General features: G+C 38.1%; 1 protein-coding gene across 1 annotated transcript in view; it reads left to right on the top strand.

Annotated features, from left to right (window-relative positions):
* The window catches only part of TTC29 (tetratricopeptide repeat domain 29), a 93204-nt gene extending 75019 nt beyond the window's left edge, over nt 1–18185 (top strand). The window contains exons 9-12 of the mRNA XM_019472332.1: nt 6283–6406; nt 11089–11316; nt 16278–16412; nt 18018–18185. Coding sequence (XP_019327877.1) covers nt 6283–6406; nt 11089–11316; nt 16278–16412; nt 18018–18185 — 655 coding nt within the window. The remainder of the gene's footprint in view (nt 1–6282; nt 6407–11088; nt 11317–16277; nt 16413–18017) is intronic.
* The last annotated feature ends 6008 nt before the right edge of the window (nt 18186–24193 follow it).

The raw sequence follows: 24193 nt of genomic DNA on the forward strand, positions 1-24193 counted from the left end.
AAGTCCCCCAGCAGGACAAGAGCCTGTGAGTGTGATGCCTCCTGTAGCTGGAGTAAGAAGGCTTCGTCAATAGGCTCCCCTTGATTGGGTGGCCTGTAGTAGACACCAACCACAAGGTTCCCTTTGTTGCCTCAGTCTCTAATTCCTGCTCATGGCTATTCTTCAGAGACAGCTCTTCACACTGTATCCATTTCTTGAGGTAGAGGGCAGCCCCTCCTTCCTCGCTTGTCCCTTCTGAACAGCCTGTAGCCATCGATAGCCACACTCCAGTCATGGGATTTGGCCCACCAAGTTTCAGTAATGGCAACTAGAGTTTAATCAGAACTGAATTCTGATATTCAGTTGACCAAAAATTCAAAGGATCACAGTTCTGGATTTATGCTCCAAAACCTTAAAAAAACCTCAGGTCAGATGTATAAATCTGTTTGTATGTGTGTGCCTTATGTCTTCTTGAACACTTGAACTCTATGACTGAGGGTCATAGAGACTTGGAAAGTCTCATCCACTGTCTTCATGGGGCAATTTTGTAAGGAGGTCTCACAGATGGGGAGATGCCATTCCATAAAACCCATTTATTCATTGTTTTAAGTAGAAATGGATAAATTCCATGATTACTTTTACTATATCATAAGCAGCAAGAATAGCTGAGTGGATCGTAAAGTATTTCTGACATGAGAAAATAGCATAAGCATGTTGTGGTTTAACCTCAGTCAGCAACTGAGTACCACACAGCTGCTCGCTCACTCCTCCCCCCCCTCCCCCGGTGGGATAGGGAGAGAATCGGAAGGGTAAAAGTCAGAAAACTTGTGGGTTGAGATAAAGACAGTTTAATAGGTAAAGCAAAAGCCGCACACACAAAGCAAAGCAAAGCAAGGAATTCATTTACTGCTTCCCATCAGCAGGCAGGTGTTCAGCCATCCCCAGGAAAGCAGGGCTCCATCACGCGTAACGGTTACTTGGGAAGACAAACGCCATCACTCCGAACGTCCCCCCCTTCCTCCTTCTTCCCCCAGCTTTATATGCTGAGCATGACGTCACATGGTATGGAATATGCCTTTGGCCAGTTTGGGTCAGCTGTCCTGGCTGTGCCCCCTCCCAGCTTCTTGTGCACCTCCAGCCTTCTCAGTCGGTAGAGCATGGGAAGCTGAAAAGTCCTTGGCTAGTGTAAACACTGCTTAGCAACAACTAAAACATTGGTGTGTTATCAACATTGTTCTCACCCTAAATCCAAAACACAGCACTGTACCAGCTACTAAGAAGGAAATTAACTCTATCCCTGCCGAACCCAGAACAAAGCAACATTTGAAATGGGTGTTGAGGGAGCTGGCCAAAGCAAGGCTGCTTTCGATTATCTTCGAAAGGTTGTGGCAACCAGGGGAGGTTCCTCAGGATGGGAAGGTTGCAGACATCACTTCTGTCTTCAAGAGAGAGAATCCAGGAAACTTCAGGCTCATCAGCTTCGCCTCGATCCCTGAGAAGCTGATGGAGCAAATAATCCCGGAAGCAATTTCCAAACATGTTAAGGACAAGAGGGTGATTGGATTTAAGACAGGGAAATCATGCTTCACCAACCTGATAGCCTTCTAGGCTAAGACAACTGGCCTGGTGGATGAAGGGAAGGCAGTGGATGTCGCTTCGCTCAATTTTAGCAAGGCTTCTGACACTGTCTCCCATAACATCTTCATACACAAGCTGATAAAGTATGGCTTAGATAAACAGGCAGTGAGGTAGACTGAAAACTGGCTGAGCTGCCAGCCTTCAAAGGATTGTAAGCAGCAGCATGAAGTCCAGTGGGAGGCCAGTCACTAGTGGTGTACTCAGGGATCAATACTGGCACCAATACTGATCAATATCTTCATTAATGACCTGGATGGTGTGACCAAGCGTATCCTCAGCGTGTTTGCAGGCAATACAAAATTGAGGAGGAATGGTTGATGCACCAGGTAGGTGGTTGTGCTGCCATTCAGAGGAACCTCGGCAGGCTGGAGAAACGGGCCGATGGCAGTCTCATGAAGTTCAGGACCGGGAAATGCAAAGTCCTGCACCCGGGGGTGCATAACCCCAGGCGCCGGCCCAGGCTGCGGGCTGACTGGATGGAAAGGAGGTGGCAGAGAAGGACCTGGGATTCCTGGTGAACAACAAGTTGCCCATGAGACAGCAATGCACGCTCATGGCAAAGGCGACCAGCGGGATCCTGGGCTGCATTAGGCAGAGCGTTGCGAGCAGGTTGAGGGAGGTGATCCTTTGCCCTCTACTCAGCACTGGCGAGGCCACCCCAGGAGCGCCGTGTCCCATTCTGGGCTCCCACGTACAAGAAAGAGAGGGACATAGTGGAGTGCATCCAGCGAAGGGCTGCAAAGATGACTGAGGGACTGGGAGCATCTGTCCTAGGAGGAGAGGCTGAGGGAGCTAGGACTGTTTAGACCACAGAAGAGAAGGCCTGGGGGGGGATCTTGTCAGTACCTCTTAGGCAGCAGTAAAGAAGAGGGAGCCAGGCTCTTCTCAGTGGTGTTCAGTGACAGGAGAAGCGGCAATGGGCACAAACTGAAATACATGAGATTCTATTTAAACACAAGAAGAAGAAAAGAATTACTGTGAGGGTGAATGCTTGAACAGTTTGTGGAGTCTCCATTCTTCAAAAGTCACTCAAAACTCCACTGGACATAGGCTTCCTCTTGCTGCTCTGAGCAAGGTGGATGGAGATTATCTCCAGAGATCCCTTCCAACCTTAACTATACTATGATTCTGTGATCTTTGTCTTAAGCAGTCCTTCTAGATAAATTCCCTTTTGCTATGTAATTCTCTCTAATAGAATGCTTTCTGTAACCCAGTATGATGGATATTTCAGACAAACCTACTTTTCAAAATTCGATAACAGAATTTTTCATTAACGAAATCGTGCTGGTGCAGCTCTGCTGGTTCTTCCTTGGAGGAGGAAAGAGCATAGAAAAATGGTTTGAAAAGCCAATGTGAAGAGAGACATTAAAAAATACCTTGTAAGTTTCTGTTTACTCTCATACCAAACTTTTGGATATTTACTTGTCTGATGTGTAGCAAACAAGCAAATTTCTGGCAATCCTGTTCAGAAAATATTGGATAAATGCATGAATAATTACTGTTGGTGACAGAATCTCCATGCTCAGCTTGATCACTTTTTCTTTACTTGTATTTTTACCTGATCTAGGCTAGACTTGTGCAAATCGTTTTAAATTTGATGGATAATGTCTTTTCAAAGAAAAGATGACTGTTTCCCTAAAATAATGCATTATAAGCATAATGTCTGTGAGAATTTGCACTGATTGCCTTGTGACAGGTTGAAGAAAGTGGCTGAGCCCTCCCGAATCACTCAGAACTTATCTATGGCTTTGGAATTTTTTGTGAAATCTTTGCTGCGGATGTTTCCACAGACCACAGGAAACTGAAATTCTCTGTCATGTGCATTTAGGCATGTCATTTTCCAGGGAAAAATCTGACATAATAGCATCATGTTCTTGACTTATTCTGCCAGTGTCCACCATGGTAATGACTTCTCGTGGACACATGATTTATACATCCAATTCAATCACATGAGCAATCCTATAAAAGGTGCATATTTTCATAAAAGTCTAATGGGGTAAAAATCTCATAGGGCATTTTAGCATGAAACTGGAAAATGAGTTGCTGTAGATATGTATTCTCTTCTGCTGAAGTCATCATAACTGTTCTGTGGGATCATGAATGACTATATCTTTAGGAAATTACATTTTATGCATTTAGGAAGGTGATGTCTAAGGAGATAGAAAGTATATGGCTGTGTAAAATAACATGTAGATTTTTGAAGGAACTATAAAATATTAGCCCTTTGAGTAGGAAAGACCTGTTTATCATGTTATTGGGTCTTGTGCAGGATAAAGTGTTTCAGTAATCCTTCTAGCATACTTTAAATATCTCAAGCTGTAGTGCTTTTAAAAGTAGTTCATTTGAAAAATTGTTGAACTGTTCCAACCAATTGCTAGTTGGCATAAGTGAAGTTCTAACAGTGAGAAATATCTTTCTGATATGTATCAAATTGATTTCTGTTTGCCTGAAAGAGGTTATATGCCCTAGCAATTTTCATATTTTCTGTATGTGGAGCATAGGTTTTTATGTGAAATATAAAAAATGGCCAAAAATACATCAAAACATTTCTATTAATTCATGAAATTAAGAAAACCTTTTTACATTTTCTGCTGTCACTGATTCCATTTGCTTTATTACTTTCAGCCTCTAGCCCACAAACTTGGTGGCACAATCAACAAACCCCTTAGTGGCTGTTTCATCTCTGCTCTATTTGATTTCTCCACTCTGAGTAAATGATTAAGTTTTCATGCATTGGTTCAGCCAAAATCTATGTTCACTCAACCACATCCTTTATTGATTACTTCTACTGCAAACAGTAGGCCAAGTGTGATATACATAATTGGACAGTTGTCAGGGGATGTGGGTGTTAACAGTCCTGTTTTCCCAATTGGAAACTGGAATCACCTTGATACACAAATATTCTGCACTGTTTCATTCTAATTCCTTGGACCGAGGAGTCCTTTTCCTCAGAATATATGTTTTTAACTCTCAAAGGTCTGGTTGAATGGATTTAATGATTATACCATATAATATGCTCTTCAAGTTGCACCTGTGCACTGCATATAGAAAACTAGAAAAACTGGAATTAATATTTGTCTAACACTTTAACCTTGTCCTTTAACTTATATAAATAATATGCTGTATTTCTGTGGGGAAACATTTGATTTTCTCTTCTTAAGAAAAAAAATAGGTTTAAAAAAATGTGTTTCTAATTTGAAAATTTAGAATCCTTTTGACATTTGGCAAATGTTTACAGTACAGTATATTTAATATTCTCATGATATTAAAATACTTATATTAGGAAACTTTAGTAAATCCAGCTCTGCTTACTGACAACTAAGCTTTACAGTAGCATATGGTTGAACATTTCAAGCATGTTAGTTTGCAGTGTTTTAGCATCCTTTTGTAGCAATCTATCTCATGTCAGTCACATACAGATAATCACTGCAATATTGTAAATTCGCAGCCATGCTTTGCTGTGTTTCCTGTTCCGTGGCAGGCACTACCCTGTTATAATTACTCTGATATCATAAGACAGGGAATTGCAGACTTCTGCCAGACTTTGAAAGCACATATCCCTAATATAGTTTGTAATAAAAACCATAATGTAAATAAACCCCAGTCAGGCATTTGCTGCAGGAATATAACTTGAAGGTGTTTTTAAATGGTGAGAAAATAAATCACAATTCTTTATCACTTACAGGAACTTCTGTTTCTGTGAGTTTCTTAATTAAGACTAGATTTTCTGTCTTGCTTGATGGCTTGACATTTAGCATGCTACACTCCTACATTAGTGACTCAAGTTCATGGCTAATATTGAGGTCAGCTGCAGTAATGCTTCAGCCTTAAAGGGAAAAAGAGCGCAGTGCCTTACTCGCAAGCAAACCCAAACGTCTATCTTATATCTTGTAATCATACTGCAGAGATATTATATTGTTAATATGACCAGCTTTATTAAAAAAAGGAAATCTGCAAATGTTATTGCCAAAGTACATTAGCCAATTTTCAACTTAGATTCAGCTGTGACCTCAGGTTGCTCTGATCTCACTGGGATTTGGGGGTGACACCTGCAATCCACAGTTTATAGGTTTGCCTGGATGACTCCAGCAACCTTTGATGCACCCAGCCAAAATACAGCATTACACTGAGGGAAATCTGTCATCCCCAGAACTAAGAGACAGCGCTGTTATGGAGCTGCTGCTGCACCACCAGGGTTCTAGAGCAAGAAATGGCAGCTCTGAATGACAGAGGCACAAAAAGTCCTACTGAAAAACTAGCCTTCTTACCTCCTTCCCCTATTTTGTCAGGATGCGAGGTCCGGATGTATTGAAAATGTTATCAGCGGCTCAGCAGAAAAAAATATTAAAATAATGGAAACTCTAAAACCCCTGTAAAATCATCAACTGCATTTTCATTCTTGGCCTTAAAATATGGCACAATATTCTGAAGAATAATTTTGTTTTATTTCACTCAAAGGATCCAGTTCTGCCCTCAGAGGTTCTGTGTGGACTAGTCTCATTGGTCTCAGCACAGGTAGTGCCTAGACAACCATTCTGGAAATGAAGTCCAGTCATGGATGCGTCATCACAAAGTAAAGTTACTTCAGAAGAGGGTGATAGATCTTCAGCATTTGGAGAAGCCATCTGAGTGAATATTTAATTTTGTCCCTGTCCTTTGCTTCAGTCAGGGAAAAGCGGCTGAAACTATTAAGTACTTGGGAGAGTTTATGAAGGTTGCTGAGAACGCTCATCTAAGCCAAAGCCTGGTGGATGCATGTGTATTACTTGGGAATATTTACAATGAAAGAGTAAGTACCGGTTGTAGTAATGATGTCAAACAATTGGGTTTAATTCATGGTAAAAATCTGGTTTTGCATACGAGGTGACCCAGAAGGATTTGATCCTGGTATTGTCTCTTACAAGAGTTACCAGAGAAGATACTGTGTGACTAAATAAAATGTGCCTTAAGTTTTTGGGTAAGGTGAAAATTTCACACCATATTTAACACCTCGGGTTTTGTTCTAGAATGGGTGAATAAAAACTCCAAATTCAGATTGTGACAAACTTTGTGTTGTGAAAAAGCCTGCATCCAAATCACCACTGGGGCCGCATATGCCCGTAAAGAGTCATCAGTTAATGCAAATGGAATTTTATTGTACTATACATTGAAATTCATGCTTTTTTAAAATGAAGGTATGCTATATTGCATACTAATAAGCAGGTTTTAATCTTAGCTTGATTTCTTCTCTACATTATCTCAGCCAAATTTATTAAATGGCTGCTAACAACAAATAGTTCGGCAAAGGTCTGTGTTGGTAGTGGAAGGGCTTTCTCTTCTATATGCCTCCATCCAGCCTGATGGCTTTGATTTGGCCTGTTTAAATCAATAGATAGGCAGTGACGGACAATATTAAGCTAGAGGCAGCTAAGAAACTCCCTTTATCATAGTTTCTAAGGTCTTTTGAAGTGCTTCTTTCTGACCCATGTGCCAGTCTCTGAATTGTTCCTCTGGGGTGGACCCTGCAAAGGCAGCAGTTCTGTTGGCTGCCTGTCTGGGTAGGGGTTTCCATGCTTACTCTGTCCCTTACTGCATCTAGAGATGCAGCACTTGCACTGCAGTAGCACTTCGTTCTTGAAATCCGAAGAGTTAAAAACATTACTGCAGAAGTGAAAGATTCATGTTGAGCCCTTTAACACCTATTTTAGAGCTGAAATGCTACATGAAATTATTTAGATACAATAAGTAATAAAGACAATTTGTTCTGCAGACTGGAACTGTGAAAATTAGGAAACACTTTCACTATGAACAAAATAAAAATAGAAATACCCTTTCAAAATCACCCTTTCTAGCTTCTGTTGCCTGGGGGTTTTTGTCAGAATTTCTTTTCTGTGTGTAATATATTGAACAGGCTACTTGCCCCTCTTCACTTACACTACCAACAAATGCCTTTTTTTTTCTTTCTGGATTCCTCTTACAGAGAACTCCCACTACCAAAGTTGCTGGCCCATTTTTGTTTCATAAGCAGTAGAAAAATTTCTTACTCTGTAATCTCTAAATTAGCCTGAGAGTTTTCTATTTACCTATGTTCTTAGCATAAATGCTGAATTTCCCATTGAAAACTAAGTTTTAAAGTCTTTGAGAAATTGCTGAAGTAACTTTAAAATGGATCTGAAACTTAAAAGTAGGGTGATGTGACACTGTGCTTAATTATCCTACTCCGAATTTGAAAAATAATTAACTAAATTCTGTTTAACGACTTCTATATTTCACTGCTTCTGCCACCATCACTAATAATCAATTCTATGAGAACTGATATTTTAAGAATTAACCTCTTTTTGTTTATTCTCTAAATTCTCTTTCTCAGTTCAGAATTTGCTGCCTTGAACTGGGGTAGTGGTGTAGAAGGGAAGAAATGTAGTGACTTTATCTTACTAACTTTCATAAAATATGTAATTTAAACAGATTAAAAAAAACTCTTAAACTTTTACAATTCCCTATTTTCTATACCATTTTTTCTGCAAAGTCAGCAATGTTTACCAAAACTGAGTCTAAATTAACATTTCCTCTCTTGGATTACTGCCTGCTTGGTGTCAGCTGTCATCACCAGTATTATCTAAGTTAAGTCATTATTAGGGTATTTTTATTCAACTCTGTACTTCCCCCAGTGGTACAATTTGCAGTAGTACTGTCCTTCTCATCGAATTAAAGATATCTCTATTTATATCCAGATCTATCCTTGGGGACCTTTAGTAAACCGGGGATATAACTTCTACTGTTCTTCCCAAAGTGACTTTGACCAAATTCACTTTGCTCTGTCCACGCTGTTGCTGTATCTTTACAGTTCTGCCATCTCACTATTCCAATACCATCACTGTCTTTCTTTAATGCTGTGCATTCAGTTGTACACTACAGACTTTCTAGTCATGATTGTTTTACCCATGTTTCTTGTTTCCTAAAATGCCTGGGTTTGTGTTATGCGCGAGGTCTAATTTTTCCCAGTTTGTTAAGCAGGTTGGTTACTTAATATGCAAACTCTGATGGAGTTAACATGACACAATCTGTCATTTATCATTTCACTTTTCTCAAGTTTCTTAGTCTGATTTGCTGCATTCCTTTCACTAATTGCATCACTAACCTATTATAGTTCTCATGAGTATGGTAGGTAGATGTTTCTGCTTTTTACCTATTATCCCACTGCTTATCATTCTTCATTCATTGCTGTGTCCTCATAGGCCTAATTCTGCTCTCCTGCTGTGTTAAAAAAAGCCTAAAGACTACCTGAATTTCTATTACTCTTTTCTCCTTTTTTAATTACAGGCACATTTTAGTAGTTATACAAATTTTGATCCCAAAAAGTGGTATCAAGAGCAACAGCTATCAGTTGGAGTTCTCTCCTCCTGGTCTCTATGCAGAAGAGAATTTCAATCTTACTAAATCAAGCTGAGAGTGAAAGGATAAGACAGCTCTGAAAATGTTTTCAGTCAGGAACTTTGTGCCATCAGGGCAGCAGAATTCCACACCAATTGGAGAAATGGAAGGCGTCTTCCAGGGAGCAGGCAGGCTATAATTAATGTTAATGATAGACATATAGAAACTGCCACAAGAACTTTGTCTAGCTCTGACAATAGCCAGAACTAATTCCTTCAGAGTAAAGGATGGACAGTTCCATAATGACTTGCTGCCACAAGACCTTTTTTTGCCTTGTCTTGTTTGTTGATTTTTATTTTTTTTCACAAGGATGTCCAACTTTCTTCTTCGTAGGCTTGTGATCAAGATTGTCACCATAAACGATCCACTAAGAGGAAAGAGCTACCTGTAATTATTTTTTAATTTCTTGCTCTTCAGTTATATTCAATTTGTCCCTATTCTTCTATTGTAGTTGGTAGCAATTTTCAGTCTATTCCTGGTTTATATTTGCTGTTTGGCATATATTTACTTTGTCCATTTTTATTAATATACTGTTTATTTACATAGATTGTATCTACTCTAGCTTTCTCCACTGCATTCTTGATGCATCCTAATATTTTGTTTGACCTTACTAGATATTAGAGCTGTTTTCCATTTAGGAGAAGCCACTGCAGAGCTGCCCATGTTATTTCAAGGCCACCTTCCTGAACCTGAGTTAATTAGAACCCACTAAAAGTTACAAAAAGTTCAAGCAGTATTCATTACCTCTCATTTTCTAAAAAATTAATTTCATTTGCTATCACATAACCACTCAGGTAGTATCATTAGGTCCCTTTGAAATTCCTCAAAGCCTTGCAGAAACCTTCCTTTTTTACCTTTTTTTAAAATCTTGGCAAAATTGTCATCTGATTCTTTTTCTATAGTAATTAAACATTAAACAATACTGATACTAGAGCATAAAGTTATTGCACACTGCCATGTATAATACCAACACAAAATGTACTACCTTTCAAGCCTGGATTACACTACGTAGTTTTAATGAGAGGTGTAATTTATTTCCCAGCAATTCAATCTCTTTGTCTTTAGATTTCTTCAAATCTTTTATTTATGCTTTATTTAGGTCTGGTGGTATGCTACTTTTTTAATTAGAAGCTTGCTCCTGCAACTCTTCTTTTGACTCCATATCTGATGGTAACTCAAAGTAGCTTCATGGCAAAGAAGAAATATGCAAAAGATGAAGAAATATACCAAGAAATATTCTCGCTTTTCAGCAGTATCCTTCAGCCTATCATGATTTTCCCTACTTTTCTCTTTATTCTTCTTTGGTCAAGAAGTTGAGGAGTTTTCTTTCTACATCTCACATAAAAAATAGTTCTTGTTATACGGTGTTTAATTCCTCTTAAGGTATTATCTGCTGTAGTTTATATTCCTTTTTACTGGATTCATGAATGTTGGATTTCTGTATTCTGCAGGATAAAGAGATAAATTATTTGGGTTTTCTATTTAGCAACAGTTGTCTTATATTTCTCCTACTGTTTCTCTTTTTGTGAGTAGGAATATCCCTGGGTTTTGGTTTACCCCTTCTTCCCCCATAAATCTGTAGGTTTTAATTTCTGCTCTTTTCCGTGCTTTAGGTCCATCATTTCATTATCCTCTTTTTTTCCATTTTTAAGATTTCTTTTCTAAAATTTAGTATCATAATAGCAAATTAGGACCTTTCCTCCCACAGAGATGTTAAACTTAATGAAACAATAGCAATAATTTCTAAATGGCCTGGCTGGAATCAGTATTAATACTTAGCATTGATATACTTAGATTTGTATGTTCAAAATACTACACAGACAACCAAAAAACAATTCAGTTCCTGAGAAGGATATGAGCAGTGTTATCTGGACTTTAGAGGTTAGGAAACAGCAAGGGAGAGTGATTTGCTTAATACCATGCCATGAGTCATTCTGTGGGCTGGCCTCTCAGCTGCAACATCTCTGAGGTGCCAGAGGAGCAGGCTCTAATGTCAAGGTAAAATACAGGTCACTACAAGTAGTTTTTACAATTCTTTCCTTTTTTTCTCTTCTTTACTAGGGGAACTATAATGAAGCTTTTGAATATTTCAGTCAGGCTTCTGAGGCAGCAAAAACTTTAAATAATTTGCCCTTAGTGGATGAAACAAAGACTTATTGTGGCATTGCAAAGGCTCATAAACTGATGGTGGCATTTAACAGCCATATAGAAGCAGAAGATCCCATCAGCCTCAAGTACCTGCTGGCATGGAAGGAGAACAGAAGTGACATGTGCACTGACCCTCTTACAGTCGGTAAGACATTGGTTATGAAACACATTAGTGCTGTATTGTCCTCAACGGTTAAGTCATTTTTCTTGTAGAGTTTTATTAAATTATTTCCTGGGTTTAATCCTTGTACTGAATGGAGGTTAGATTTACTCCTTCGTGTGCTTATTTTAAATGCTGAATTAAATAGATTTAAATACAATGTAGCAGGGAGAAACAGATAGTAGTAGTTGCTATGGATGGTAACTTACTTTTTTCAGTGCTGTTTTCCAAAACATCACAGTTACGGGCAAACAGTGATGTATTAGTTCAGTCAAATATCATTATTTTAATCTTTAAAGAAAAAAAAAGTCTTCATTTGCTGTCAGTTTTTCAAGTGCGTCCAAAAATAAGTTCCCTGTTACTAAAAGTAAGAAGTAATTTCTGCTTGACATAGTGGACATAGTTCTGAATTCAGAAGAACATGCTGTTTTATTTTTGGCATCCTTATACTTGACATTGGATGGGCAGAAAAAAAAAAAGCAACTCTGATTTCTTCACTGTGTTTCCTTGTCTCAGATAAAGAGTAGAGGAGGACTTTGTGTGGAGTAGACCTCTTTCTTCATGGGTTAGATTTTCTTTACTTTTTTGCCCTGTGCTATATGTTAATACAGGACAAACTGAATTATGCATTATCTCCAAGTATTGATAGTATTGAACTGTATTGTACTGGGGAAGGAAAAGGGGTAAGTCTACTCCATCTTAAAACTTTCCTCTCTGCATTCCTGTGGGGAGTGTGAATCTGGAGTATAGTGGAAATAAATGACAGCTGGGGTGAAGTCATAATATGGAGCTTCAGTGTTACCGTGTCCAAGTTCCCTCAGTTATCATACTCTCAAAGACAAAGAACTGCTTGTCAGCTGTTTTCTTGTGTGTCTTTTCCTTTCATAGCATTGGAACAATTAAGTATAGCTTCAACTGTGAATTTTATATGTCAAATAAGTGGTTAATAGCCTGGTAATTGAAGACGTTAGTGGTTTAACAGGAGCCAGAATACCAGAGGCAACACTGGAAGCAACTGAGAATTGTGGAACGAGGACATTCATTGCTGTGCTGAAGAGATAACAAATTAGATAGCACTCTGTTTATAGCTCCAGTGAGGGTAACAGGGTAGTTCTTGCACGATGATAATGCGTTTCTTTTTCAATGACTATATATATATATATGATTTTTGCCTTAATAACTGAATATCCAGCACACTCACAGATTTTGTTGGCTGGCAGAGTTAATTGGGTGCATGTCTTCTGCAAGGGATAGTAAGTTTCTAAGACCTGTAGTGCAGATGCCAAGAATTCCAACAGACATGGTCAAAGAAGAATCCAATGTCAAGCAATTTTATATGCATTTCATATGAGGATCATTAGCTGTAGCTGATGTAAATAGGAGGCCAACAAAAATCAACAATGGCAAAATCAATAAAACAGGAGCCTCGAAGAGATAGGATGTATCTTCAACATGTACTTTATTTCTTGCACCTAAAGAGGTTTTCTGTTCAACTTTTACACATCGCTTTCTCCAGCCAGTTGTGAAACTCATTTATATCCTGAAATTATATGTGCCCCTTTAAGCTCAAGCTTCATGCTCCTCTTTAACAGTACTTCAGGGATAAAAAGCGTATGATTAGAAAAGCCCTTTATGTCCTGGCAAGCATGTTACCAGAAACAAGTTTTGCCTGCTGAGATTCTCCTCCTTCTGTATTACTGCCTAGTTTACCCTCTGTTACTTTCGGTATTACAGTTTTCATTTTAGTTCCAGTTAACTCCAGGAACCCTGTGGCTACTGCATATTTAGCAGCTCTTCCAGTTCAATATCATTCTTCTCATTAGTGGTCCAAGCTTACTCTCACGATACCCAGATTACATCCAGGAAAACATAGTGTCACACTGTCAGCACAATCTGTAACATTCTTCACGGTTTGTGTGCCAAATCTCTCGTTAGTACTGGCATTACATTTTTAATATCTTTGTCTGGCAAAACATGACCTGGCACCAATTCAATATTAGGATTCACTGGCTTTGAGTTTCAGGTACAGCCTTTATCCTACCTTCCAGGAGAATGTCTGTGCCTCCTCTGATGAACTCATCACTTTGGAAATTCCTGCTGTGATAATAGAACAGTATTTCTAGCTCTTTTAAAGAGCTCAACATCGATAATCTACTAGATTTTTCTGTCTTTTTGAGGATAAAACAGCTAAAGACAAGATACAATGGTAGTTCTTAATCCGTAGGGGAATTTAATGAAAGGAAAGAAGGAAGGTAATAAGTTTTTATTTCTAACTGTTCTGACTGAATAATTTTTCTGTGACAAAAAAATGAGTAGTTTCTGTATTCTTAGGCAAAAGAAATACTTAGGCTAGTGGAGGAACAATGACATTTAAATTGAAGTACTGCCATATACCTTATGTCTTTCAACCAACGCTTATTTTCTAAATCAATCATTTCAGTAACCAGGCAGGAAGAACCATTAATTACTCAATTTACCTCAACATTTATTAATAAAATGGATGTTTTGACCAAAGTTGTCATGGACAAAAGGGATGGGATTGTCAGAAAACAGCGTTTATAAATGCAAAGGGATGTGTGTTTCTATCTGCTGCATTTGACTCAGTCACCTGACTTCACTTATAAGAGAGTTATTTATGCCATTGTGAGATGCCACTGCAAGAAAAAATACGTTTTTATTGATCTTTTCATGTTTAGTCAAATGTATAAAAAAAATAATTATCAGCAGAATCAGTAGGCAAAAAGGCTTGTGACTCCATGTTAAAGCCTAAAAAGGAACCCACAGCATGGCTAACATTGATGAGAAAATATTTCACAGGTCTTTCAATAAATAATCTCCTGACTTAGTGCCTTCTAGTAGGGAGAAGAATAATTAAAGGTGCTGAAGGCAGGAAAATTTTGGATTAGATTTTGGATATTGATTACATGAAATGCTGACCAGGAATTGTGTTTTCTGTGAGTCTGACAACTCTCAATCCAGGTCATTGTATCTGGCAGGGCTGTGCCTCAGCAAGGGGCCTTGGATGCTTGAAATCATCTAACCACTTTTAAGAGTAGACTTAAAATGTATTGTTTTCCTCATACTAAAAAGTCTTCAGTTGTTTTCTTGAGAAATGTTATGTGCTTTTGACCACAATTTAGATTTATATTTCTTGACTTTGGAGAACATAGCAAAATTGATACATTTTACCGTAGGTTTTCTGTGTTTGTTTTGTTGGGTTTTTTTGTAATAGCTACAAATGCAGCATAACTGATTGTCTTACCCGTATCATCAATTGTGAAATCTTATGATCAGTGGAATTATCTCGTACCATCAACTTCAGCATGATCAGGACTATTTCTAGCATTCCACACCTGAGCAGCCTTCAACGTGATTTAAAATGCATGCACCAGCTAAAACTATAGCTTGGAAAATACAATCCAATGAGCTTTTGTTCTTACTCCCAAATATGTAGTCCCTCAATATTCTTTCTCCAGCTCCCTCTCATACATGTGTGGAATGGTACATTCCATAATGTGAATGTGTCCTTTTAGTTGTGTAAAAAGTTAAGTTGTCATCCTACCAAGTCACATTTTTAAAAGCTCTTTAAGATGTTTTATAGTCATTTCTCTGTAAAAGATGTGGCTAGCACAAAATTGTTAATGTGTTGAAGAATAGAGATCTTACTGGGTGCATTTTAGATTGAGCTTGTATGTGACTTTGTCATTCATTAATAAAAGGATTATCCCTAAAGAATGGTAAAGTCAGAAGTGAGATATGAGATCAAAGATTACACTAAAGAAATTCTGTTAACATTCCTCTACTGTAACTTACCACAGCCCTGTAATTTATGGGCCATTTTGGTAATAGTGTCCAACAGTAGAACGGTCTGCTTCATAATGTGATAAACTGCTTTTTTACTGTCTCTTCTTTCTGAAGTACAGTAATTCCAGGAAAACTTCTAACATTACAAATCTTGTCTTTCCTCCATTAATAAATTACGTTAGTTACCTCAAATGCATGCTAAATAAAACTGTTATGCCATGGCATTGTACCCAAAATGCTTGGCTGTACTTTAGCAAATCAAAACCAATCTTCATCAGGAATGTGCATTATAAATTATACTTTGTATTTGCCCAGTAAATGTTCATTGGTGGTAGCAGATTTTTTGATCTGAGAACATTTAAGAGAAAGAAAAGATATGGTGCACTGATCAAAACTACAAAAATAGCAAGTCTTTGTACCTTACACAGATATACATCCATAAAATACTTCTTATATGATGTCAGTGGAAAGGTAGAGGCTTGTGTTAGCAGGTTTCTTTCATTACATACTTCACATCTAAAGCTCTGTCATAGATTTTGGCATATCATAATACTGATGTGGGACTATGGTGCACATGCATGCGCTCCCTCAAAGCCACTGTTTGTGTGTCTGTTATATTGTTTGGCTCATTTATTACTTAATAAGGTCTATTCTGCAGTTAGCATGTACAGAAGGCAAATATATAGGCTTGTAGGGTGACTGAAATTAGCATGCAGTCTTAATATTTTCTTTTAACATGTTTCTTCTTGATAGTATGTTAGTGGGTTTTGTAACTAACTTGTTGAGTAAAGATCATTGAATGTATGTGCTGTCAGTGACAAAGTAGCTAGACTGAATTTGAACAGGCCAAACTATGATTTTCTTCCCAATCACTGCTGTAAAGAAGATGGGAATGATTTAGACCCTCATTTTGGGAGGCAGAGAGCATGCCCGAGCCTCCCAATGACCTTCTGGGCCCCTCCGCCCTCTCAGACGTCTGTTCACTATGCAAGAGTCTGGAGAGAGGATCTGTAACGGACTCTGCCTCAAGCTCTATATGCTTATGATTTATGTCAATAGCAAGTTATACAAACTGAGAGTTTATTTAATTTTTCAGAATATATTGTTAATATGACCAAAAATAATGAGACATGGAAAGGATTTTAGAGGCAGATTTATATCAGAATATTTATCAGAAAATACAGCTGAACATGAAATAACGGAATTATACACTTGTTCATACTGTAAAATAAGAACTATGATTTCAAATTATGGAAAGGAGATGTGTGACCAAGTACAGACTCCAAGGCTGTCCCTGTGCCAGAGGCACAAAGGCTCACTTCTCAATAAGCATGTTTCAACAGTAGCTCAAATGCTTCAGTGTCCCCTACTGAAATTCACAGTATGGTTTCTGTGCATTTTTGTGGGGTTTATCAAATAGAATAATTTGCTCACTTCTGGAAAAATACTGTGGTTAGAAATGCCAAAATATATACATTTAGAAAAATGATTAGCAAAAAAAAAAAGTTTGGAGGTGGTTCTGTCATTATTTTTTTTCCTTAAAATTTTCTAAACTTGTACTGCCTCTTCTTATTCACTTCACCTAGCACTCATCAGTTGCTGAATTTTAGTTTATCTCACTTTGAATTTTAAAAAATCTCAGCCATTTTTTGTACTGCTGTACCTTTGATATTAATGCAAATTACCTTAAGTAAATGTTGAAGAACAGCATGCTTACGTATAGGTGTTGATGACATGGAACAGGTGTGTTTCAGAAAATCGGCTTATGTGGTTCATATATCTTATGTTATTTATTATTAACTGGGCTTTGGTTTTTAAGTATTTGATTAAGTCTGCTTAGTGATATACTCTGATATTTTTAGAAAGTGAGAGTGATTATTGCTTGAACTACAGAAAGAATCAAGTGTGAAGAGAAGAACTGAGGGTGGCAGGGAAATTTTTCGGCCATTGTGATCAGTGGCCGGATGCACCAGATTCCCAGTGAAGAGCCTGAGAACACCGTTTAAACATCTATGTCAGTGTTGCCGTGAGTGCAGTAGCTTGTTCTGTTTTCTGCTGATGGCTGAAGTTTTTCTGAAAAAACATGACAGGGGAGTGCTGATACTCAGTGTCATTATGCTTTGTACAAATGCACTATCCAGTTTTTTTTTCCTGTGATTTCTTTTTAAATACTGCCTTAAATAATTGGGAGTTGCTAGACAGGATCAGATCTAGGCCAAGTCTGTGGATTGGCAGTACCAGATTTGAGAGGAGGGTTTGTAGAATATTTTAATGTTTAACCATGGAATAATGTTTTAGGAGAAGTTTCTTCATAGTCTTTGCCAAGAGTCAGCAGTTCTTGTATGTCTACGTGGTGTTATAACTTGAAAAAGTTCACTGTCATCCTGTCTAATTTGATTGTGAGTGTTCTTGTCATCTACAGTTATACAAAAACATCTTAACCAGAGGAGAATTTGGATCTCATCTAGATTTTTCTTCCACCTGATACTTTCTATGGAAACATCTAAATCTCACCATGCATTTGCTTTAGACACATCCTGTGCTAAACATTGTTGGCATCCAGCTGTGTTTTCTCAGACGGGCTTTCTAGATCAGCAGAAAATGGTTCCCTAAGTAAGGTGAATTGTTCTTTCTTGTGGAAAAAAAATGTTGGAAGTGGTGTTCAAACTACTGTATATTGTCAGACCCTTTAGTGTAGCTTTATGCACTGAACTAGTGTAGCTTTGTGCACTGCACTGTCAGTACTTCTACCAAAAGTGGAGTTCCTTACCAGTTTAAAAAGTGAAAATTCTCAGGGCAGAAGCTCAGTCCTGCTCTGATTCTGTAGGACACTTGAACAGTGCAAAAAGAAATTAAAGCTCTTGCCGGACCACATTAGGTCACTTCTGTAGAAATCCTTGATTTGGAGGCACCTAGAAGTTTTAAGTTCGCCTGCAGTCCAGAGCATAAGAAATGCATTGACAAAGAGGAGAGTCATAAAGCAGAACAGCTGGCAGCTGCTGTGCTCTGGCAGCCCCTGATGGTTGCAGGGCCAAAGGAGGAATAACCAGTTGGCATACTTTGAAGTGGCCCTAGGGCTTCTCTGCATGTGCCCGTCATAGGCCCCTTTTCTTTGCTGCATACACGAGCAGAGATGTCTCTGGTGGTTTTATGCTCTTGTTCTCAAAAGGGAAAATTGATCCTCAGAAAGAACCAAAGAGCAGACTTTTATGTTTTTGTTTAATATTGAGAAGGTTGTTGTCATTTAGACTTCATAAAGAACCTTTTATTGGTGCTGTCTGCAAACATGCCAACTGAGAGAGATTGACCTCAGGCCAACATGAAAACAGTTCTCTGCTGCAAACCCTTCCTTACCAAAAGCTCCCCAACAATCTTTGGACACAGAAAATCAAAGCCAAGACAAAGAAACTGTATTCAGTGCATATTTTCTGTAACAGAACCCTTAGGTCATCTCGGAAGTCACAGTCAGTTTATCAAACACCTTCCTTCTCCTTGGTCTCCCAAGCCAGCTTTCTTTTCTGCATCTTTGAGGGGGTTTTGTCTGAGATGCCTTCCCCTGCCTAGACATACCCTTTTATGTTCCTCTTGTGTTTAAGTAACAAATTGCTGTTTTTATTAAGACTGTGGTCTGAAGACAGTCACGATTTAAATTATTTGCATTTATAATGAGCCAATCTATTTTAAAAAGTGAAGCGTCAAACTTCCACAATTAATGTATTTATGAAACCATATTTCTTTTGCCCAAAAACCCACCTCTCTTTATTCTTTTCTGTAATCATCAGGAATATCTTGTGATTTTTTTTTTAATAGTTTCTGAAACAGTTATTTTCTTTTTGTTTCTTCTCCTTCCCTGTCTGTTCTGTGCCCTACTTCTCTTTTGTTTTCTCTCTTGTTCTTCACTTTTATATTGCAAATTATTCTCTCTCCCTTTTTGGCCCCACACCTTCATTCCAAACCCCAATTTTATGTATGTTTCCAGTCAATGTTTAAGGAGCATAAGTCCGTTACCTTTATATCCAGTAGCTAGCATCTCGGTCTATACCTTATTAGGTATATCTTTTGTGCTTGTAGTAGAATCAATAGGGTTTTTTTTAAGAGTGATGTTCCAGTTTTTTCATATTCACCGTTTTGGCACTGTTTTTCATGCTCTGTGTTTTTATTACATTGTGATCAGAGAATACACTGGAAAGAATCACACATCATATTGACTATCTTGGTAAACTGGTTAATAGAAAATTGGGAAGGATCAAAATAGCCTTTAAAGAGATCTTAATCACCTGTGTGAATGGATTGACTAAGTTTAAGTATACAACTAGGTGATTAATTAGCTTGAAGATCCAAATGCATGCTTAAGTAGATGACCATGCCCCCAGGCTCATCCACTTGTTTCTACTCACTCAGTTAAGCATTCAATATTATCTGTAATACAGAATATTCCCATTTAAGGGCTCATACAAGTCTTGCCACAGAACCAAGTAATTATACGGTATTTTCCGTAGTGTGTCATACAAGTACATTATTTTGAACATGTAGCTACTATCCTATAATACTGATGTTAATAAGTATCAGATAGAGTAATTGATCAGGGGAGGCCAATTTGAAATTGTTGTGAATCAAAGTTTTTTTCATATTTTTTCCATGGTTGCTACAGTGTTTTAATACAATTCTTTTCCTAAAAATTCTGGCATATTTTTTAATGTTAGTCAAACACAATGTAGCTGGTGTCAGCTCCTGCAGGTAATTAATCTTCTGCAGCAGTTTTTGAAATGGGAACTGCAAGTGCCCAGCACCTCTCATATCTAAACCTTATGCTTATTCATATGCTAACGACAATGTCTGTGAAAGCCGATACTCAAACCATGTCTTTTTTGTGAAGGTGTATTTCATACTGTCTGATATTTACAGATCACATGAACATAGACATTGAGCTGTCTGATTGTGTCTACGCATGTCAACTGGGCGTCTAAGTGATAGTACTGTGCATTCAACTCATTGCTGATATAAAACTGAACCTGAAAAATGGAGGATGAGTATGCCATATATAATAGTCTTGCTCAGCTCATGTTGTGCACCCAAGGGATTTGAGGAATAGGAACTCCAGATCAAGCCCCAGTAGCTGGTGTCAAGGAAAATCAGAACGCTATAGTTGGTAGGAACCAGGAGGGGAGAGGGATGCATGCTGCCTGGTGTCGGTAGTTCTGGGCTATCCATTGACTTCTTATCCTGGGTGCAGCACTTGCAGCCCTCTGTTTACCTTACACTTTTGGTCTCCTGGTGGAAAGTGTCATTTCAGGGTGCTATGGAGCCCAGTCCTTTGATTGCAGAACCTTTCAATCTGCTGAACAGCAAGCATCTTGAGATGTGTAATTCCTCAAGAGTGAGTTCATCCTCACTGGTACCTTTAGCTCAGTTTTGAGAATAATATTAAAGCAAATTACATTTTATTTTATTGATATTCATACAAGTATGCACACGTGCTGCAGTAAGAAGAGAATTGAGATGAAACATTGGCAATTTTAAGCATTAGGAAATCAACTGATATATTGGAGGATAACTGGGTTTCTGTTCTTGTCATCTCATATGCTTTGAAGTGACTCACTGTTTACATAGGGGAAAGCAGTACTTCAGTTGCTGTATTAAAACTGTTAATAATGACTGCAACAAGTTAGCTGTGATTACCATAAAAAGATTGTTCAGGCTAATGACTTTGAAATTTGATTTAGATAAATTTAATTTGGTTTTAGTTCAAAATAAAACATTTCTTCCTCTCACATACTTTGATAAGTTTTTAATGATTGTACTGCAATTATATTAGCTGTTTGGAAGATGGATGTGCATGTGGAGTATATGTACGTATATATGTACATACAGATAGAGCAACTGTATGGCAAAGAGAGGAAAATGTTGCAAATATGCTAAAAATTGTGGACCAAATATTGGGTTTTGTTATGCCCATAGAATCTCGTTGATCTGAGGGGGGTTGCACAAGTGTGACTATGAGCAGAATTTGTCCCTTTTATCTGAGATGCATTATCAAAAACTTCTAGGTAAGCAGAGGTTCAAATAATTGGGGGAATTGCTAGGTATGATATTCATGCTGGGGAGCATAACCTAGATAAGAGGGAGGTTCCGATCGAAGGTATTCTAATAAATAGATTTTAGTGTATTATATTTTGTATTTCTAAAGTGTTGTTTGAGCATTTGTGTTGAGAAGCACTGGAAAACAGATTACTCACTAATCATAGTTGTAGTATGTTTAAGGAATGGTCACGAAACTAAAATCCGGAAGATGCAGGAAGAGTTCTAATACATCCATAGGAAAATACGGGGTTAAAGTGGACTATATTTTAAGCAGTGTTCAGTTGACTTGCTGTGTGGGGAGAGACTGAGCAGTCCTGGCTAATGACTTGTAGGTACTGAATCCTCAGGTCTCTCAGGTGGTTTCACTCGACCAGTTTCAGCAGAATGATGAAAAGGTTGAGATAAAATAAACTGACAGTTGCTACTCATCGCAGGCAGCAAGCTGTACCCTGGCAGATGAGACCCTGGGAGCCCTCTTTTTTAAACAAAGGCTTTCACTGCAGTGAGCAATGAACTCCACACAAAAAGGGAAAAGGAGAGAGAGATTGGCAGCTGGTGACCGACAGGAGGAGGGAAAGGAGGGAAACTGAGAAACACAGCAATTGTTGGCTAATTAGAAGCCATTCCCACTTACTTAATACCAACCCATTAAGCAGAAAACACTTTTCATCTTACTCTCGCTGCTACACATGACATTATACTCTAATCAATACCCTCCCACTGGCTGCCCCACTGCCCACAAATTAATACATTGCAGTTCAAGAATGCAGTAATTGAGATGGGGCGGTGAAACTGCAGCTCACAGTCAAGATCTTTCTCTGAAGATACTGATGTAGTGTTTGTGATGCTTGGATAAAGAAATCAAATCCCTATATTGACAGCTGTCAACAATTGGCAAGTGGACGAAGTCAGCACTGAATCCATTTTAACCTGTGATTGAAAAGACATAAGTGTTTATTTTCAGAGTATTTTTTCCCATTTGAGTAAGAGATCTAGGGTTTTTGCACCCAGATGTTTAGATTTTCCAGGGCATTTTGAACTCTGATCCTCGGTTATACCTACAGAATATATATATGCACATCATTATGTACATGCAACAATACATCTCTGTATCAATACGTCTCACAGGCTTCCCTGTTTTCTGGAAGGTTTTGAGATAGCCCTAACCTTTTAAAAGCATTTACAGCTGCCTGCTCTCTCTTTTTTTTTTTTTTTTTTTTTTTTTTTTTTTTTTTTAGTTTTGTAGGCTACATATACTCAGGCTATTTTTTTTATGTCAAGTCCTACTATGATTTTTAGGGGTTACCTTAGAATGTACAGTTTAGTCCACAATAGTATGTTGTGCAGCAGTTCCAGGATCTTACATTTCAATTGTTAGGATCTTGCATTGAAGTTCTACATTTAGATTCTTGCAACATTTTTTTTCAAATGAAATCCCTTGTTCCCTGAGCCATCTGGAGTTGGTAATACTATGCACAATCTGCAGCATAAAGCAATACTGTGCAGGCTGCAGTATAATTCCTTCTTCATGCCAGTTTTGTCATCACAAAATCAAAACAGCGGGGCACTGTTACTCTCCCTCCTTGGTTAGACTGAAGAAGACATCAGTGTAAGTCTTTTGGAAGTGCTGGAAGGAGGTTCCAAAGCAACACGTGACATCTCTCAATCCCTTTCAATTCCAAAGTGAATTGAGTATCAATTCAGGAACTTAGATTCCCTACAGTGCAAGTCTGAAACCATCTTTTCGATGCAGATAAATTGTGTACTGTGACATCTGATATTTGCAGAAAGAGACTACCATCGTGTGCTATTCATTGTCATAATAATATTGTGGCATTTGCAGTATGGCATTTCTTCAGATGCTGTTTGCTAAAGTACTTCTTACGTACATAGTTGTATAATGTGCTGTTAACTTGCCTAGCTGAGCCTTGAACCCTTGAGTTAGACATTATGTATGCGCAATAAATTAGCCTACTACTTGGGGCTCTCTCCATTTAACAGCTTATCTATATCTGAGTAAGAACCGTTAAAGCTGAGTATAGTCAATAAGGCTGACACAGTAGCAAATGTTTTGCATCTTTTGAAATTGTAAGCTGAATAACAACAAACTGCTACTTTGCCTCTTTCCAGTTGTAGTATAATATTTTAAGCTTATTAGTATAATTATCATTAATTTTCACTCAATTAATTTGTTTCCCAATATTGTAAAGCACCTTTCAGCCACCCTCTTTGTGTACGCTCCCTGGGTTTCTTTTGATACATGTTAATGACAATCTTAGGAAAAGATTTGTCCTCAATACAGTCTGTAAAGAAGAAAGAATCGTCTTCTGATGGAGCAAGCTGGAATCTTCACCACTTGTGAAGATGTAAGTACCCAGGACATAGGAGTTGAATATGCTGAGGCATGGAGACAGAGGTTTTATTTACTTAAAGATACTTGGATAGGACAATCAAAGCTACATTCAGATTCCATGTAGGTGCAATCTGCTTTTTAAAATAATCTGGTTCTAACATTTGTTTCTGTAAACTATGGGACTTTGATTCATTTAAACACAGAGGTGTACAAGTTCAGTCTTACTTTGACTAGATGCCAGTTAGAAGGATCAGAGGCAGGCTAGGGAAAATGTGAAGAGCAGTTGGCAGTCTTTCTGTTTCTCAGTGCCAAAGCCTGTGGGGTTAATTTGAAGTTACCCAAATCACCTTGGCAGCATCATCTCTAGTCTTTTCCAGAACTGTGGAATTTAATGAGCCAGGACAATAGACACAAGATCATAGAAAAATAGTAATGAAAGGGACTTCTTAAAGTCATCTTCTCCAGCCCAAATGTAGGAGCAACTGTATTAATGTCATTTCCATGAGAAGTTTGTCTTGCCTGTTCTTAAAAAATGTCTGGCAATGGACATTCCACAGCATCCATGGACAATCTGTTCTAAAGGGTAAAATGATGCAGGAAAAAACTAGGAAGTTTTTCCT

Source organism: Aptenodytes forsteri, unplaced genomic scaffold (genome assembly GCF_000699145.1).
Source record: "Aptenodytes forsteri isolate BGI_AS27 unplaced genomic scaffold, ASM69914v1 Scaffold227, whole genome shotgun sequence".
NCBI classification, from domain to species: Eukaryota; Metazoa; Chordata; class Aves; order Sphenisciformes; family Spheniscidae; genus Aptenodytes; species Aptenodytes forsteri.